At 38.7% G+C, this 21138-nt stretch overlaps 1 protein-coding gene across 1 annotated transcript in view; it reads left to right on the forward strand.

Annotated features, from left to right (window-relative positions):
- The window catches only part of LOC118780237 (ERC protein 2), a 259125-nt gene that overhangs the window by 37084 nt on the left and 200903 nt on the right, over positions 1-21138 (forward strand). Inside the window, exon 4 of the mRNA XM_036532645.1 lies at positions 15518-15592. Coding sequence (XP_036388538.1) covers positions 15518-15592 — 75 coding nt within the window. The remainder of the gene's footprint in view (positions 1-15517; positions 15593-21138) is intronic.

Genomic DNA, 21138 nt, shown 5'->3' on the forward strand with positions numbered 1-21138 from the left:
TAGCATCCAATTAAGCGTGCTCCAGAGGAAACTAATACAGTCCCTGAGGTTGGTGGTGTTGCTGCCCTCTGTGTTATCTTACTTCTGCCTTATATTACTCCCCTGTTTTTAAGAAACTCTGGACAGCAGAAATAGAATGGCTTTTACTCCTGTGCGGCGTGCTCGAAGTAGAAGTCATTTTCCACCCTCCTCGTGATCTGATTTCCAGACGGCTGTAAAACGTTATGGGAGGTTTAGTTATTTGGAAAATAGGTGTGTGGCTTCCATTAATATTAAAACATTACATAATTTATGTGCTTAGCAGATGCCCTTATTCAGGGGGAGTTACTTTTTACACCTCACCCACCCTACACAGCTGGATCTTTGCAGAAGCAGTCCAGGTTAAATAAGCATCTCGCTATGACCCAGCAGGGATATGAACATGCATCCTTCTGGTGATGGTCCAGATCAAGTCCCCAGTGCTGCTCAGATATGTTCTATATTATTTTGTAATGGAAGACTGATGAAGTTCCAGAGTACAACAGCCAATAGGACTTCCTACAGTCAATCTATATTAGAGATGTTGCTATGAAAACCGTATTGTAACATTCAGGTTGAAAAAATGGAATTAAGTGTTGTATAGTATCTGTTTAACCTAAATTATCGTTTGTTCAGAATATAGTGTTTGCATGCTAAATCTGTGTATATAGTTTTGATAACACAGCGTAAACTGTTGTGCTGTGCTGTGTCTGTCAAATGCTGTTAAAACAAAGTTGTCTGTGTGTATTGATATATGTGTGTCCTCTGGATTTCTCCCCTGGGATGCACTATCCTGCTTTAACCTGCATTTATTTTTCTCCATGGTGTTGACTATGACATCATCATATGGATGATTTGAACATAGTGCAGAACGGGTGGGACTGGTGCCAGGGTCATTAGCCTGCTTTAGCATGGGTAGGGGTGGGGTAGGGATAGATATTAATGTTGGCTGGGACTCCTTGCCAGGTAATTACAAAAAGCAGAAATCAACAGGATGTTGGGAGTGGAGCTGGTGCCTGTCAGTGTCGATGATTTTTTGTGACACTTTGGTGATTGAGGAAAAACGTACCCGAAATGTTTTGCGGTAGGCCTGCAAGACCTCTGGCTGGAAAGGGCTGGATGTTGTGAGAGAAAGTCAGTCATGTTGAACAAATTGGTTCCCTGCTCTCATCCCACATGGGCCTCAGTCTGCCCTCTTGAGGAGAAGCTGAGAAACAGACACTCTCTGTTTCTCGTTCTGAGTTAATCACCCTACAACACAATGACAGCTTTAATCCAGATGTGAAACCCAAGCCTCTGCTGGTAAATAAAAATAGAAAGGTGGACAGTATCACCTGGGTGTTTGCTGATGTTCTCTTTTCTTTCTACTTGAAGTTTTTAGAGACAGAACTCTAAAGAGATAAACCAGGGTTGCTTTAATGTGTCAGAAAAGAAATTTAGTGGCACAATTTTTTAATAAGTGGTAGAAATGTTTTGTTACATTATACAATATTATTTTTTATAGTCTCATACTGTGATATTTATATTTGTGTAATATTACTGGTTTTTATATTTGTTGGCATTGGAATATCATTGGAATATCATTTGTATATCATTTGTACATCGCTTTGGATAAAAGCATCTGCTAAATGAATAAATGTAAATATAAATGTAAATGTAATTTGGTTGTTTTTTGAGAACCTTCCAGTCCATGTTGTGAGCAGTTGAAAACCATAACATATACTATTTTAGGTTTGAGTAAATTTAGTAAATGTCAGTTGCTTTTTCATCTTGCCTCTTTATGGAGGGATTTGATATTAAAATGTATCAGTAGATTTGCATGAAAATGTGTTACATCAGTAGGGCCTCTCAGAAACATGATGGTAACTGAGATGGGTGGGGGCGATGTGCAATATATCAGACATTAGCTGTCTATACTGTTTTTCTTGCTAAATGTTATTAGCTTGGCTGCTACGGAGGTCAACAGGTAAGAAAAATGTAACAAGTAATCTTTACTTTCAGTTAAATGGACAAATTTTAATGCAAAACTTGCTCCTTCACTAAGCAAAAATGTGTAAATCCCATCTTAAATTGGGTTCATGTGGTGCTCTCCAGAATAAATACCTCAATTCATTTTACTTGCTACATACTCTTTTGATTTTATGAGGAATGTCTTAACACATTTTAGGGTGTCTTAACAGTAAAGACAGTTTTAAATATTATATATAAAATAAAAAGTGTTGGCATTGGAATATCATTTGTTGGGTAAGGGGTTTTTACCTGGGGGAATAGAATGAACCCTGGCCACTTCTTCCCCTTAGTGAGTATTGAGCACCCTTCTCAGTGACACAATTAACCTGATATTTCAAGAGCAAGCCGGTGTTAAATTTGTATTTTATCTGCATATCAAAGGGATTTAGGATCTCGTTAAAGGAAACATTGGACTTTGTTAACAGTTTTAAGAGACTTTAAGAAAACACTTGGGACTATGGTGGTTTCATCTTATTAGAACCTACCACAGATTGGAAATATTTTTTAGTCTGAAAAATGGTCATTAAAAGTGGTTTGTTCCTAAGAAATATTGTAGTACTCCTTATACTACTAGAGTACTGTAGGTGTTATGGCCACTGCAGACAAAATAGAATAAGCATTCATGTTAAAGGTCCTGTCTGGTTAGTTTTCAGGGCTTTGAGACACTATGCAATAGATAAAAGTGTGTATAAAAGTTTTGTGGCTGCTTTGGCATTTGTCAAACATGATGACATTGAAGAAATATACCTGTTCCTGATCTTCTTGTTGTTAAAATAATGCATGAAATGGAATTCAACCCAACATCACTGTTGAAACTTAAGTTTGAGAGTAGTAAAGAGCCATTACTTATCTGAGGCATGTAAAATTATGCATCTGTTGGTGATTGTATAGTTTGAAGGTAATTGGCAGTGTTAAATAACAGTGCGTAAAAACAATTATGAATAAAGTAAACAGTGGTTGTTTCCTCTGTATTGTACATTTCTGTGTACTGTGTACTGTTTTTTTTATAATTGCAGATGGCACAATATGAACTTTTGGTAGCTCTGGGAGACAGGAAACCGATGAATGTAAACCCCTGACCTTGTAAAAATGAATCATGTGTATACATATATTTAATCACCAAAGTGAGCTTATTGCCTTGAAGATACTGAAAAATTTTGTCCCTTCAGAATATATAAAGGATGAATTTATTAATATAAAACCAAATGTGGATCATGGCATTAAAAAGATCAATAAAGGTTACAACTATAGCAAATGCTTTTTTAAGCCTTGTGTAACATGCCCTAAATTTATGGACTTGGGGGGTGTTGTCGTGTGATCACAAATCTGTGAAAGCGTGACCTATGGACACAGCTAATCCTGTTGGAAACGCTGTCGTGTTCCCACAGTTTGAAGTGGAGAGTATGTGCTACATTTTTCCACTTTGTGAAAGGTGTTGTCGTTACTCACCTTGCCGGAGAGCAGCAGTCTGTATGAAAGAGTGCGCCTCCTCCCCCGCTCCAAAGGGGCGATGCACTCAAACAGAGTTCAATACTCTGGGGGTGACCGGAGGTCTGCAATAAATGAAAAGCATAACTGCCTCCGTGAATAAACTGTTACATATTTCAGAGATCCTCTACGCTGCCACTTCACGCTTATGACCTCGGACGCAGGGAGGGAGAGAGCGAATGAGAGAGCGAGTGAGAGTGCAACATGAGTTAACCGTTTACTACTAGCCGGGGAGCTCTTTGTAGGGGCTGACGTTATTTTTGAGGAAATGCCTTATTAAACACTTCTCAATGAAAGGGTTGGTAATTGACCATCTGCTTGGCTGTATTGAGACAATTATTGCCTCTGCCATCATTTGTCTCTGCCAGGCGACAGATATCTACCTCAGCCTGCCTCTCCTTCCAAACAACTTCTGTTTATTGTACTTATATAAAAAAAAGAAAACAAAACAAATAAATTGTCTGTGATGGAACTTGGCCTCACACAAAACACTCCATTTACTTAAATAATTTGGCACTGTAAAGTATAAGTTGAAATGTACACATTTTTAAGTTTGAAAGTTTTTCTTTTTTTTTTGCTGGTGGAGTATTTTTGCTTTTTTGGCAGTCACTCCAGACATGAAAAAGTAGTCATTAATGATTGAGCCCAGGAGGACTGTAATTGCTTTTAATGGGGGGTTGTTGAGCCACGCGGTGGTGGAGCCCCATCAGTAGTTTTTGCCAAGGTGCTAAGTTACAGGGTTTACAGTATGGGCTTTGTTTTATATCAAGTGCTCCAAAAGCCCAAACATTCAGGATCTGTTATAAAATTTAATTGGATTTCATTACCCACATATGGACATTCGTATGGAAGAGAGTGCTCATAATCTGTGTGCTCCTGCATGCTTGCGCGCACACGTTTATGTTTGATAGGTATGTTGATGCAGTTGGAGTGTATACTTACTATATATACACCCACCCAAGCACGTGTTCATTTTCTAAATTGCTGCGCTGGCGTTGCATGGATTACAGATGTTAGACCCGAGTACTTTTCTGTATGTGAGGGGTCTGTACCACCATTGAAGCTGGTCTCTAATTTTTAGGTGCATACTGGCCAGTTAGACTTCAGCCTTTATACTTACTTCTCTACCTGGCTACCTAAATGGTGAATGTCTTCTCTTTGATCAGAAATGGGTCTGATTCAGTCAAACTGTAGTAGACTTTGTCTGTAAACATTGCATCTGGAATACATAGTGTCTATAGAGTGAGCAAGTTGCACACATTTTTTTCATATATGACATTTGTTATTTCACAATATCAGTGACTGACAACCTTTTTGTAAGTTGTGCAAGAAGTGGAAAAAAATAATGCTTGTGGAAGTTAGTTGCTCAAGTGCATTGTCCTTAGGCTGAATTTGGTAGTAAGAAAGGGTAGCACACTGGGACAACTGGCACCATTATAGACAAATCATTGAAGAGAAAAAACAAATACCAAAACATTTTTGCCATGAAAGCCAGCCTGCTCCTTGTCAAACAATTGGACGTATCTCTTAAATCACAGCACATCTTTTGCTCATGCTGTAGAATCATACTAAAAATAGATAAAGTCAATAAAGGTGTTTTTGGAATATTAATATTCATATTATTGAAAATCAAAAATATACACATTTTCCACAAACCTCATGGGGCTTTCAGCGAGCTTTAATGAGACCAAGATTCTGTCTGCACTATGTGTAGATCAAAAGTCTTGAATAAAATTGAGTCCAAAAAATGGCAAAAAAGAACCACTTCAATTAATAATATCTGAAAAATTGCTTAAGATACAAATGTGGACTTTGGCCTCAGTGCTAACCTCAGCAGTATGCATGTGTGTGCCAACTTTCAAGGGGATCTGAGCAATAACTCCATAATGGGTCTCATTTCTCTGAATATGAGCTTATTGCTTTTGAAACTTTCAGTTAAATAAAGAATCAACATTGGTCGTAACCACAGAAGTCGAAACAAAACAATAATAATTAAGTACTTTAAAATAATGTACAATATAATGTGTAGGATTATGCATTTCCCTCTGTATATGTCCCTGTGTGTACGTACGAATGTACATGTGTCTATGAATAAGGAAGAGTGTACTGTAAGTGATAAGTAATTGCTGTTGGAATGTACTTTATTGAAACAGTATTCAAAGATGAAAATCTGAGTAAAAGTGTGATTGCTTATCTTCAGGGTATATCCACAGCCTTCCAGGGGTTGTTTCCAAAATGTAAGATTAATTGAAAGAAAAGAGATTGTAGCCTTGACTGTTTATAAACTGGGTCCACTGGTGCTGTCTTCTGATGATTTGGCAGATTGCTCTCTCTGCAGTAATGTTATCATTCCTGAGGTTCATATTTATATCATACTGCTTTCCAGCACAGGGTGGCAGCCTTTATCTGTTGGTTGCATTTCCGTCAACCAAGGCACAATGCAGAGTATCCTGACATAGTTGCAAGACCCCTGTAAAACTTTATTGAAAAGTACATTCATCCGTGGCAACAAAAAATTCTCTGAGCTTTTGTCTAATGGAAGAAAAACTTTCTGTGACATTTCTGACATATTATTATCAAAATTATATTTTTAATTGTTGCAGAACGTTTCATTTCACAAGGAAGCAAAGTAAGTAAAACATAAAACAACATCTGAAATTAGTAACTCTAATGAAAAAAGAGCCAGCCTGTATTGTAATGAGATATAAGTTATCATGACTGCTGGATAACATACCACAATTTTTAAAATGTTCTATGTCTCACTGCATAGTTTCCTTTGTTAATTCCTTCTAAAGCTTTTCTGCTGTTGTGGGGAATGTTTTGCTATTTGGCTTCAGAGGAGCAGTTCATAGCACCCTGACCCAGCAATCACTGTATCTAATTTCTCAAGAGCTGACATTGTACGAAAAACTTTTAGATGGATGAGTAAACAAATATTGTCTTTATACTCTGACAGATGCAAAGAATGGTTAAAGGTGTACTCAACTCAAGGCTTGGGAACTTTAAAGGGCTTTGAGGTTCGGGTCAAAAATGCACGGAAGGGTTCGGTTGAGTTTCTTGCTATTAATCACTTTCAGATTCCTGCAAAGGTCTCCACCATTCCCAGGTCTCGCTTTTGGATGCACAGATGTCTGGTCAAATTTCCACGTCTAGTGCTCCGCTCATGTACGGTCCGAACAGTGGCTAATATCCAGGGACCCATTATCGTACTGGTCTCCATCTGAGCTTGAATCTGAAAACCATCTAGAGTCTTCGTAGAAGATTGCTTTTGAGTGATTGGCTAAACGCTGGTTGTTATTGAGTTCTGCCGTACCAGTGAGGAGAAGGAAATGCCAGTCCGACTCAGCAGAAGTCAACATGTGCTTGTGTAACTCTATCTCCAGGACTCCCATTAACCTCACTGAAGGATAGGGTTACCTTACTGAGAGAACAGACACGTGGACAAGATATCACATCACAGAAGGCCGTGTTTAAATGAGAGAGCCGTAAGCCTGTATTTAATAAGTTGGAAAATAAGATAAGAGCAATGGTTATAAAATCCTTTCCTAGTTTGCCCACATTGAATTAGCCATGTTAAAAGGGATATAGAGTAGTGCTATGGAAAAATGTAAACCCAGGGATTGTTTGGTTGGACATAATAACCCTGTGTCGATAAGCCTTGTAAGTACACTTTTGTGCGCCCCTGATGTGTCCTACATGAATGAAGTTTTCCCACTGAAAATGAATGTGAAGCTCCATTTTACTCCATATGGCAGTAATACTTTCATATACTGATAATAAGGTAAAGTACAGAGAATTTTTCAGAGAGCAACCATAGGTCTTTGATCTAGAAGGCAGATGAGTCTCCTGAACTGTGAGGTTCCTTATGTCTCGTTGCGGCTCATTCAGATAGCTATGTGGACTCGATAAGAGCAGTCTAACCAAGGAAGACTGATTTCAGACTGTGTTCGAAGCCATGTGTACTTTGCAGTACAAACAGATCAATTTCACATTTCACATTAACCCACAGCTTTTAATAATGAAACGGAACCTATATTATGCAAATATAACTGGATATCAAAATATTAAATTCTCTGTTTTTAAGTGATTTCATAGACGTGAAGTGAAAATTAAACCTAGAACCTAGATTGGAAGTACTGCAGCAGTACACACCACATAAAGGGTACTTACAAGTGTGATTGATAAATTCCTGCAACTTCTAGCCAAACCCTTTCCCTAGATTTTTTTTTTTTTTAGAGAACAACATGAAAGATGGTTTGTCACTCATTATTTTAAGGAAATATATATGTGGTTAATTGGTTTCCCCCAGTTGTGCTGTCTCTAAAGACTCAAGAAAAATAGTTTTCCTTTGAGAAGTCTGGATAACGTTTTTCAGAGAGGGAGCCTGCTGAGAGTTTTTACAACAGTTGTCATAAAAATTTGTTTCAGAAGGCCTTCACAGCAGAGCTTCTGCATTAGCTCAGAACACTGTACCAAGAGAGCATACATGATATTTTCTTTTGCCTTGCTATCACCATCAGTATAAAATTAAACTTTTTAAAAACATTTCTGATTAAGTATTCCATGTCTATTTAATTATTTAGATTGTGTTGACTTATACATGTTTTTCTCAAAGGGAAAACTGATTGGTCTCTTGTCTTCAATCTCTGTAGCATATATGAGCAACAGCCGTGTTTCCTTTCAAAGAGAAAGCGTGGTAAATTGCTTCGATGTGGAAGATGGTTTGCAGTTTGACTGCAACTATTTTAATGCCCCTTCTTGTCTGCATAAACAGTTTATCATTAAATATGCATAGATTTCTCACTAAACAACTTCAGCTTTTAGTCATTGATGTTTGGCTACATGATACATTGTCTCAAGAATTCAGTCAACAAAAAATGGCTACCTGTGTAGTTCTGCCATTTGTCTTTTCTCAACAAGCTAGCTAGTCACTAACAAATGCAAATATGACTATGTCCAATGATGTAGGCGTGGTCTAATTTGCAAGTGATCAGACTAGAAGTTGGAATTTTTCTGGTCTGCAGACCAGCATTTATTGTGTGACAACCCAGAGGTGAGAAATAAACAAAACAAAGCTCTTATTAGGCTCACCCTCATGGGTATGCTAACAGAAAATAATAAACTAAAATAACTAAGGCAAAATAACCAGAGCATGATAATAAAAGCCACTGGCTTCGGGATCTGCTACTCACGCTCGCTCTTGTCTCTTCACTGCTTCCTGGTCCCTCACTGTGGATGAAAAGGTTTTTTGTAAACTTTATAAACTTGAGAGACTTCATTATGTTAACGTTGCCTGAATGTGCTAGACCCCCCTGTGCCTGAAAGGGCGTGGTTTCTTTTCCCCTGGTCCTTCCCCATTGACAGATGCTTTCCCCAGACTATTACCTCTCAGGTGGGAGTCTTGCTATTGTTGACATGAAATGTGTATTTTACGTTGACTTTTGGGAAAAAAGGCTGAATAAGACAAAGTGCCAGTTGACCTTCCCACAAGTGCAAAGTTCAGATATTGCAGTTGAAATTGCCAAACCCAGCAGCCTACATTTTTGTAGTGCTGATGGCCAGTTCTGAACTGAAAATCATTATATTGTCTTAGCAGTATATATTAAGCCAGTGGAACACATCACATTATGCCCTCATGTTGAGTCATCACAGCTGAATTAGTCTAGCTGTCCGATGTGATATTATAAGACACCACATTTAATTCATACGCACAATATAAATGCCTTTCAGTTTGCAGGTGCAGGCTTAGGTTACTATACTATGGCTGAAGGAATTGCATATTAACAAACATTGTGCAGATTAGTGACAGGTCATTGATTGGGTTGTTTGGTAATATTAGAATGATTATTTTTCTTTTACAAATAATTCGTACTTAAAAATCACACCTTGGGTCTACATCTGTATTAAAAAGCTTTGGTTCTACCTCTGTATTAAAAAACTTTGAAAGCAACTTTGTCTGGTATATGTGAACACACCTTTAATGTTTTTCCTTTGGAAATTTAATTGACCAGCTATTTAACACTGTATGTTGCATACTTTTACATTTTGTACATCAATCCACATTTTCTGAGGGTCTCAAGGCATATTTCCCCATTGGGTGCAATAAAAGTATAGTATTTATGTTTTGTTCTTTCTTTGTTATGATATTGGTAATGTTCACAGATTAAGTAACTATGTAACCAAAGCGTAATTTAGAATTGTATCAAAAGGTTTATATAATAGTATAGACTAAAATATTTATATAATATTATATAAATTAAATTTGAGTGAAGTAGGAAAAAGGACAACACAAGCCCCGGGCTGCCTTCAAGCTCCATAAGCTCAGTTCAGCCTAAATACTTTCCTAGCGGTCAATAAGAAGGTAGTGAAATTTGCTCAGTCCTCTGTAATTTGAAGAGACAGAGGACATGCTCCGATTGAAAAGAATTCCTTTAACGTCATGCTTTTTAGGCAGATTTTCATGAACACAAATGTGGTACCCATGTGCATTTTTTAAATTATTTTTTGTATTTATAGGTCTAGCTTCTTTTTTATCTTAATCTTGCATTTGGAAGCTCTTTCGGTGAAAGACATTCAGTCCTGGCGTATAAGTTACATAGCAGGTCTCACTAAATGTTCCATTAAATAAACTTCTCCCCTTGTTCAGAGCTTGTTTTCATGGGAGACCCTGATGTTTTTGGCTAATTCTCTGTTTTTTTTCATTCACCGGGGCAGAACCCGGACTGAAATTTCAGAAATGTCACTTACTGTGTCCAAAGAAGGAAATGTGGCAACTCGATTGTGACAGCCAGAACTTCCATTAGCCTGTTAGCCTGATATGCAATTCATGGGCAGAGGTGGCAGGAGGATTTATTGATACCTTATTTTCATTTGGAGGAATAGGGGCTCCTCCTATATATTGGAAAAGGTGCAGGTTTTAATAGCTTCACAGGAGTGCACACTGACCGGTCCATGTGATTCCAGCACTGCGTGGTTTGTTTTTTGTTCCCCAGTGAAGTTGCCATTTCCTGGGACTTACCTCTTTAAAGACTGTCACATTTGTATACCCAGTGGATTGCATGACATATTTCAAGGTGTAGGTGTGCTATAAGATGTTTCCCCTGCATACCTGGATTCTCATTGAGTGGTCAGTCCAGCGTGGTTCATTACTGAGTTTTGTCACCTTTGTTGTGGGTTAAGTGGGTAGCAACAGTTGATAGAGACTAGACTCTAGACTGGGTGGTGGAGGGTTATGGGTTTGAATACCACTGTACACTGGTGCACTGTTGGACCCTTAAATAAAAGGTAGTACACTTCATTAATTCATTCTAGTAAAATCCAGTTAATCATTGCAAACAACCTAATGTGTAAAATGGTTGATTGTAAGTTTTGTATGCCGTCATGTATAGGGGCCTCGGGTATCTGTTAATTAATATAAGTAGCTTAATTATAAAAATTACGATACAGTAACTTTCATTACCACTTTTTCTGCCAGACTCATTTGCAGGGACAGATGAATTACTATGCCTTCAGTTCTGTGTTATACACAGCTGTTTGTATGTTTTTAAATATAGATATACATCACTCCATGTAAAAATCCTCCTTAATTTACACATCAAAATGTAGGAAAGCAGTACGGTAAAATTCTGTTCAACTATTGTCCCCTTTTCCTTGCTGTTTGAATTAAAGAGGGCTGTTTCTAATTATCATTCCATCTCTTTTACCCAACAATACATACACACACACTTGTGCATATGTATTTATGTGTGCGTGTGTGTGTGTGTGTATAGACAAGTTTTAATGTCTGGGGTAAGAACAACATCTTAGAAAGGATGGTTGATTCATTGTATTCAATCATTGTTAATAAAGCCTTTGAGCTGTAATTAAGACACGCTGCACTGTAAATGCCAATGGCCTCTAGCACATTTGGCATTGCATACCAGCCATGCTTGGATGAACTTTGAGAATGTCCAAGCACAGAGTTTATCGGGACCAAATAACTAAATCATCTTCAGACTTTTTTGCCTATCTAAGCATCTGTTCAAATAAAACAATTCTCACAGCCTTACATCTTTGACGATGAAAGGGATGTTTTAGACTAAGATTTGTTGACTGGTCCAGCACTGTCTTTGCTAATGTACTGGCTTTTGACATTGGTACTGTGAAGCTGATGATAGTTCAGCACATACATTATTGTTATTGTATTATTGTCACCTCTATACATGTGAATGGGAAGGACAATTTTGTTGTAGAATTAAATACATTTATTGATATTTCGATATATTTTGATAAAGCGAAAGGCAGTGCTATTCATTTTTTATTTATATGTGTGACCCATTTGACATACAGCCATTTGAAAATTTTTCAAATTTTAATTTCATATTTTACCATAAATATTTTACAATAGATGGTAAATTTCATTTATAGATATCGTGATTTCAGAAACCAGCAGAGAGGGCCGTGAAAGATTTTGCACAATGCTTCCCAGCATTACATTTGTTGCCCGGCAGTGTACCAGAACCACTCCTTAAGCTTCAAATCATTTTCAAACTAAGAGTGTACTTTATTTCCTGTCACATCCTCTGTGAATGTAAAAACAAAGTACATCTGTTTTCCTTGCTCTAAATCTGTTGTCTGATGTAGAATTTCTGTAAATAAACATTTTTGGCCAAAAAGGGATTAAGTTGTATGAAGTTAATTTTTGTCAGTGTTGTTATAGCATTTGGTGCTGCCTTTGAGGACTACCATCTTTTGATAGCAAGATTGAGCATATGACAACAAGATGATCCCTTCATTCTGTCTCCATTGTATAGGAGGATTCATTAAAAGCCGTTCAGGGGAAAAGAAACATAAAAATATGCAAACAAAAAACCTGCTCTGCTGAAACTAGATGAATGAATAAAATGGTGCAGGTTCCTTGCAACGAGGGGGTGGAGCCAATGCAGCGCATACATTCAGCCACAGTAATACCCTTAACATTATGCAGACACATAATGCAGTGTTAGCCATCAGTGCTCTGCAGGCCTTGACGTTAAGCTTTCTGAAATACTTCATTTTGTCCAATATTCAAGGCAAGCACGGTCCAATTAGTTTGGAATGACAATAGACAAAAGTCAGCTGGCTTGACATAAGTTGTTTAATATGTAAATAAATACAGTGACATTTCTAACTGTGTGTGTGTGTATGTTTGTGTGTTTCAGGGTGAGGGGGTGGGGGTGGGGGGGTGTTGTAGCAACATGACGCCTTGCTTTGCAATCCCACAAGTCAGTGCGAAATCCATGACAATTTAGTCAATTTAGCAGTATAACCCAAACCTTGCAACCCAGGTGTTGAGTCTAAACTGCCTCAATTTTTTTTTTCCATTTGCTCCCTGTTTGTACTGTGTCTCCTCTTGAACATCAAGGAAGTTTACCTCAGATGCTGAAGTTACAATCCATGAGTGTGTGTAAGGGTGATTTATACATTAACTAAAAATATTAATTCATCATAAAAATCTCATAATATCTTAGTCAATTGTGAGTTGCAAGACTGTGTGAATAACTGTTAGAATGACCCTTTTCTACCATCAGACTTTAAAGCGTGAAAATGATTGGTCAGAATCCTTATCAAGAAGAAAAGAGGACGCCCAGTAAACTGCTCTCCCCTGGTTTTCCCCAAGCATTTCCTCTTTGATTTACTGTCATGCGAGTGTTGTTGTGAAGAAAACACAGATGTGTGTGTGCAGAATTGCTAGTAAAATGATGTTTGGCTTCCTCTCCAGAATATTTCAACACACTTTACTGTACTTTGCCTCAAGGCCGTCCTCTTGTAATTAAGCTAATAAAAATAAGATGCATTTTATGGAGAATGAAGGTGTTGCTCGTTCTTGTAATCTAGCATTCTTTTGCATGGACATTATGCAGCCTGCTTGTAAACAGGAGATTTCTAAGCCTCTTTGTAGCCAGTGAAACAACAGGCATCCAGCAGGTTTAAAGGTCCGAGCCCCGTCAGCTCAGGAGTCAAAGGTCAGGCCTGGTGGCAGCATGTAGTTGGCCTTTGCCCGACCTCCGCGTTTACCTGGAATTTGGGGAAACATTTTTGTGGATGTCAGCTTTGTCACTGCACTTAACATTTCTCTGGCATGGCATGACAGGCTAATGAAGGGAATGAGGGGACACTGTTCGATCCTATCTGTATAGGACAGTGATAAGCCGCTAATGGATGGGAACATCTTCCAGTCCGGGGTTGGGTTTCACTGTCACAAAGGAGAGCCTCCGCTGGCCTTTTGTTGAGACGTCAGCCCAATGACAAATACGGGCCTGGGCGCAGCAGCCAACCGCATGATCAGTGGAATGCCTGTCCACCCCCCCAAGGCACATAAAGCGTGTGGAGAATTCTGGTTAAGTTGAAGCAACTTCAAGTATTGTAGCCACATGAATTTACATTTAAATGTACGGCCTGTCTCCCTGTTTCAATTAATTATTCCTGTGAGTGCAAATCTGGGACGGGAAATGTTGTTGGCTGTAAATGTCATTGTTTTTTGAATGCCCAAAAGCTAAAAGCTGTTTGGTATCTATCAGGGTGCAATTTTATATCCAGGCTTACAGGAGTTTGAGGGAGGATCTGTGCTTTCTCATGTTGGTTGGACGAACTCTGCTTATTTATTGATGGCCCTTTGTTGAAGGCTTGGCATCTTTTCTTTGAAACTTGCTGTTTGTTCTGTATTATTTAGGTACATGGTCATGTTTTATTGATTAGCTTGCAGTATGTCAGAGAGAGCCGGCCTTTGAAGAGCACAGGCCCTAGGACACAATGCAGGGCAGTGCAGTCTAGTTAGAAGTGCTCGTACTCAAAACAAAGAGTTTTGGAACATGCTGTAGGTGGTTATTCCTGTATATTACATGATTGATAATGCGGTATTGTGTGTGTTTGAAAGGGTGTGGGGAATGACTTCATGAGAAAAGAGAAGAATGGAAAATTTGTGTACCTCTGAAGTGGAGTAGTTGGCTGCACTTGAGTGTTCCTGGAAGGGTAGAATAAGGGGAGATGAATGCAGTAGCACTAATATAATGCTAAGGCACTTTTAGTCTAAAAGGAAGGGTATTGGAGGGTCTATAAGGCAGAAGGGTAGTCAAGGACAGGGTGTGGGGCACTTAAGGGCAGGGTTCTAAATCAAGTAGGGCATTTGATGGCTGGAATCTAAGGGTGTACTTAAGAGGAAGGACACTGGACTCTTCATGCCACACTAGGGATCACAAGATGGTCTTCCTCTACTGTTCAATGCTAAATTATTTAAAAAAACATTTTTGCTCACTCATCATCTGTTAAATGTTCAAAAGTGCTTTATTGCATTTGTGCTGAAGCGTGTTATTGCACATTGCTTTATAATTTTGCTTTTGCTGAAACACTTGCTGTATCTGTTATTGCACTTTGGTGTGAGAACATGTCTGTATCAGCTGCTTAAATTGGCACAATATGGATTTTACATCTGGTCCTACTCTTAAGATCAATGTGTCATCACCATGCAATCCCCCTCTCAAAAAACAAACAAAAAAATAAATAAATAAAAAGCCCATTTTAAAGAGGTGTTTGGCTACGGTGAGACAGACTGCATGATTACTCAGTGTGTGTGTGTGTGTGTGTGTGTGTGTGTGTGTTTGGGTCACAGTTGACATTCATTATTGATAGAAGCTCACAAATAGCGCATGTGCCAGCAGAATGTGGTTGTCGTGTGCGGGAGAGAGCTCAGTAATAGCGAGATAGTGAGGGATGCACCTGTAGCATTGGAGCTTGAGCTCTGTATCAGCAGACGCTAAACCAGCTTTTCTTGTTGCTCTTTAGAGATGTTACAAAAGCAGAGAGCGAGGGAGTGAGTGCTAGAGGGAGAAAAAAACAGCCCGATCGAACAACGGAGCGAGGGAGATAAAGGGAGGGAGAGAGAGAACGAGAGAGCATCCTTTGCGTGTCTGTGTGTGTATGTTTTTTTTTCTAAAGTAATGGGATCATGAGCCGTCAAGCTTATTTCTATCGGGTCCCTCCACAGGAGCTGCACCGGAGGAACCAGCTGCAGCAGGACCCGTCCAAGACCAAGGCCCTTCAGACTGTCATAGAGATGAAGGTAAGGCCTCTCATTCACGCAGCTACTCATCCTCTGTGGGCATTGCATCCCCGAGCCTCCCACCAACCTCCCACAGACCTGCATAGACTCTGCTGTTTCACTGTGCTATTGCTTGTCTTGCCTGTAAGGTTAGCACAGATCCGTGCATTTACCCCGTTACAGCCTCCATTTACAGTACGTATCCAATTTGAGAGCAAAATAATAAAAAAAGTGCTCCGTTGTGCGACTCCCGTCCTGTGACCGTGTTTATTTTCACACTTTGACGTCGCAATTAATTCAAGGAATTTCTGCCACAAGCGCCATTTGTGTAAAAGCCTGCCAGTTCTTGCACACACAGCATACTTTGAGGCTGGCGTTTAGCAGTGACACCTGATAAGGGCAGGGAATTTCATCTCTGCCGGAATGGTGATTAATTTCCTTGGTCTTTTTTGTGAACCGCATGAATTATTGATCTCCCCTCCCCAGTGAAGTTCAGGGGAGTGTTAGTCCAAGCCCTGTCTTTTGAAAGGATGGGAGGCTGAATGGTTCTAGGGAGCTATGATGAGACCATTTTGTAACACTCTCTGTCCACTTCTGTGGAAGCCTGTTTGCTAGCGTTCATGGTCAAATTTGTAACACACCAGCAGATCCTGTTTTGAATGCCATCAGCAAACTATTTTGAAAATAAGCTGGAGTGAAAATATTATAAGAGATTTACCTTTGACTTTTATGCAAAAACTTGAGGTTGCACAATGAAAGTTTCATGCAGCAAATACAGTAAGCAATTAAGGGAGGTTTAGCAGCATATCAACTGCAAACTTACTATATTAAAGAAAAAAATGGAGTAGTAGTCTCCAAATGAATAGAAGGCTAGATGCATGTCACAGAGAATCACAATACCACCAATCACCATTTAATGGAAAATATTATTCAATTTAATCCCAGTGTTACATATGGAAGTTCTCCCTCTTCTTTCGGGCTTTTGATGTCAATGTCAGCTTTGAGAAAGAGCTTCAGCAGTGCTCTCACACATGTTCAAGAGTTTTGGCAGTGTATCCTAGAACAGAAAGCTTTTTATATCAACCAATCACATTTTAGGCTTGTTTTTTACTGAAATGTTTTGAATCATCTAAACTCTGTTTTACAAAAAGAGGAGAATTCATTTCAATGGCTTCCACGTCATTTCTGTCACCTGGAATGAGGTATTGTCTTATGGTGTACATAAACAAAATGTGTTAGGACAGAATCATGGAAAAAGAGAATAGTTTCCATGACAACTTGCCGCTAGTGAGCGACTGCCTGATTCAGTGTCAGTCAGAACTCAGAATCTTGCTCCTCTTGGTCACGTTTTTGCATATGGGCAGTCTAAACTTGAAATGCAGTGGTTTCTAGGGAATTTGAAAAAAAAAAGATTCTATTGTCATACAGACTGGAATCACAACATATACTCCAAATGAAGAAGCAGCAGCCAATGGGATCTAGCTTGTGTCAGTCAAACAGCATTCTCAGCACTCCCACACATGCATGCTTCCACACATGCACTCACACAAGCACAGACACACAAACACAGGCAGAACCTTGTTATAAATGTGTTTTGAAAACAGTCATATAACTTGAAATTCTTTCAATAGCAAGCAGTGCTACAGTGTATTGTGCTTTTTTACACATTTATGGTGATTTTCTTTAATTCTCTATTCTACTGACTGCTTTGTCCAAAGAGTCACAGGGTCTACAGATGAATACATATGACTCTACATATGACATATGAGTCACACATATCAGCACTCTAGTGACTGTCTTGGCCAAAAATAAAAGGATGACCTCATGTAAATCAAACATCTACAGTAGTGCATAGTTCGCACTGCAAAACTGAAATTAATGTTGAATAATGTCTTCCCCTGACCACCGTGTTTGATAGAGATGTTGGAAGGGGAGTTTGGTACTACATTATTTATGTGGCAGAAATGTCCCGCCTTTGTTTTCCCCATATCCAGCACACTGAATGCATGGATGATTTCTGCAGAATTGGCTCTGCTTGCAGCCATAAGGTTTTGCACAGCCTTGTATTACTTAGGGGACCAAGTTCACCCCTGGCTTTCTGAGATACATTCTACAGACAGTGGTTATATTCTCCCATCAAATGCTATTTGTATGTTTCTTTTTAGCTGATATATTACATTATCAGAAATAGTTTTGATACATTAGATGTCCAGAGGCGATGGGCTGTCTTCATTAAAAAACAAAACAAAAAATCATTTTGACATATTTCTGTCAGTCTTTTAAGGACCATCTGCTTTGTGTGTGTGAATGCACAGCTTCATATAAAAGATTGTTGATAAAATGTTAGTATTGTGTGACTGCCTGCTGTGCTCAGAGAATAGGTAGTGTTTTTTTTTCTTTCCATCAGATGGCTAATGTGCGTTCAAGGATTCGAAAAATAAGCAAACAAGTTTGCTTATGTGGGAGAGCATTCTCTCTGTTCAAATGCACTGTGAACTGACAATTTGACATTTTGTCCAATATCAAAAAGAGAAGTAGTTTGTTCTTACATGGGAAATGTTGTTTAGGAGTTTCAAATGATGTATTCATTTGTTACATTTATCTTTTTATAGGTTCAGTGCTTTCAGTCTAGAAATAAATTTTGTTCCTAGTCTCATGATGCCATTGTGTTGGTTAATTGTATCATGCAATTTGTATCGTGTCATCTGGCAAGATATTAAAGGGACCAGAAATTCACACTGCACTTAGATGCAGTCCTCTGCATTATTAATAACCATGATATGCTGACAATGTTTTTTCAGGTTTTCAGAGAGCATTTCATTGTGATCTTGAAGTGATGCACTTTCCCATAGAAGAGCAAATATTTACAGGGCAACATGGCAGGCAATATAAATGTCGCCCAGTAGCAAATAAAAGGTGGATTCATTTCAGCCATATTTTACTTCAGCGGTACTGTATATCCTGGGTGCACCAAACCAAGTATTCCCTGGGTTTAATGGTCAAATGCATGCTGCTTGTGTTCTCGGATATCCTACAATTATTTTGAAGCTCTGATAAGACGAACGTGTCCAGTTGTAATAGCTGTATTGCAGCTTTATTTAACATAATGATTCCGGTCCAGATTTAATGCCCAGATCCTGCAGGCTGTATTTGCATAAATGAGGCAAGCCAAGGATAGTGCAGATTAAGTACTTGTAGAGGTGTTCCTTTGGCAATGTGTCATCAGGTATGGCCAACGACAGTATGACGTACATACTGAAATATGTGTGTTGTATAATTCCCACAGAACACAGCACCTCCTTTCTGTTTTGATCCCGATGTGATATGGCAGGTACAGTATGCCTGTGTTTTTTACCATGCCTTGAAGTCTCTTCTTTTAACCTCTTTCCCAATTTCAACCATTTCTCAATATATATTGGTATTAACAGTATATATTATGGCCTGGTGATTACTAACTGAATCCTTTTGCTCTCTTGTGACTGCTTAATAAATAGAATATACACATTTATATTCTTCTCCTCCCATCTTGGGTTTGTGTTGAATGCACATGCTGTGTGTAGAAACGAGTATGAATACGCTCCTGCACTATGGGTTTAGATCTCAAAACCGTTACAAAAGTAGCCTCTTAACTGCAGTTTCCACTGTCACAGCTAACTCCAGCTTCCATGTTCAGTATGTCTGCTCCCACTGACAGGGAATTTTCTGCTCACTTTGAAGTGAGGATGGGGTAGGGGTGGGGTACGGATTTCTTACCTGCAGTAAATTATTCCTATTGTCAATGAATTATAATTGGTTTGAATACTTTCAGAAATATAATCAGATGCATTATATTTCCACTGGTTTTCTGGGTGGCTGCTTTTGTTTGCGTGCTTGTATATTTCCCTTAAACAACATGTACATGTGTTTGAGTGGAGTCTGAGGTAAGTGAGTACACACAGGCTTGGGGAGAAGATGTCGGATGCAATTTGCATGCCTGCAGCTTGGTTTTTTCCATCATGGTAACTTACAGTCCCTTTCCATTCATCAATTTATATTTTCTTTTTCATAGTTTGCCATTTTTCCATATGGAAATAACCAATCAAAACTGGGGAGCGTAAATTCCGTTCTGTCTTAAATAAATGGTAACAGTAATCAAGTGTGTGTTAATATGAAACTAGTGGATATGTCAGAATAAGTTTTAATGAAACTCCTGAATGCAAAATCATAGAATGAGATCTTAGTGAGTAAACTAAATATGTTAACATAAATCTTTGTATTGTCCTTGTATTGACCTTTTGTTAATGGAAGAAATAGTATTTTAGATCGCAAGATTGTAAGAATTAATTTACTGAAAATAATGAGGAGTGATACAATGACAAAATCACTTATTCTGATAAGCACAAGGCCTCCCTCTTTCCTCCATTGAGGTTATTCATTGTAGTGGCAAAGAGGCATGAATGGAAAAAGGATCTTTTTAAGATGTACTCCGATACATTGCATTCTTTTTGTGTAGCCGTATCTGTGGCAGGAGCAAGTATGCTTAGTAATTCAGCAGCCTCCACTTTCTCTGTGAAAGGACTCTGTAGTGACAGCTCCCTGCCACTTACTTTTTGTGAGGCATTCGGCTGTGCTGAGGTATCTGGTTTTCTTTGATTTGAAATAATAGCCAGGGGAGATGGATGAAGAATGCCCTGTCAGACAGTCGTTCGGGGAGACAATGGCGATTGTTTGTGGTGACAGCAGCTGGTGTGGCTGTGTGCTGTGAAGGATCTTGGAACTCCGAAAGATCCCACCCACTGCTTGATCGCAACCCAGCCTTTATTTCTATGATATATTATTGCTCATTTTGATCCCCCCACCCCCAATCCGGGGATTATTGAAAAGGAAACCCATGCTTCAGGTGACATAACAGGCAGTTTTCTCGTCTCTTGTTTTATTTATCTGACTCTTCATTGAACATAGTTTGAACATTTTAGGGAAGGGCAGTCTGCTCAATGCTTTGAATTATTTGCCATTTAGACACATATTTTTATTTAAATACTTGAAGTAATGGAAAAACTACAGAGAAGTTTTATCCTAAAACCTGCAGGCCCTGTTGCTTTAGACAGGCCTTTGCTGTTCACAAGCCCAGAAACACACAGCAGCAAGTGACCTGCTTTTTGCTTTAAACGCTGCAGGAGTGGGATATGAACCATGTTTAATCTGAAAGAGATTATATTATTTATTTAAAAACGCTGCGGGTAGAGCTGTGCTGTGTTAGTTAGATACATTTGTGTGTGCAGCAGAAATCCTGCCCAATATCCATCTCCCTCTTCCACGTCTGGTGTGGAAAACACTTATCCTAATGGTACTTGAATATTCACTTTTTCTTTGATTAAATGATCATTTATTTCCTTTACTTGATGTACTGGAGAGTTTTCACAATTCTCTGTCTTTCTGGATTTGGAGCTGAGATCGACACCTATGGCGTTTTCCCATAGAAAAAAAAAAAAACATAACCATACTTTCTGTCTGCTTTTGTTGAGGCCTGCATGAGTTTGGTGCTTTTCGTTATTTCTGTTGGATTTCAGGAAACCTTTTGCGTTGCT

This window comes from Megalops cyprinoides, chromosome 7 (genome assembly GCF_013368585.1).
Source record: "Megalops cyprinoides isolate fMegCyp1 chromosome 7, fMegCyp1.pri, whole genome shotgun sequence".
Lineage (NCBI taxonomy): Eukaryota > Metazoa > Chordata > Actinopteri > Elopiformes > Megalopidae > Megalops > Megalops cyprinoides.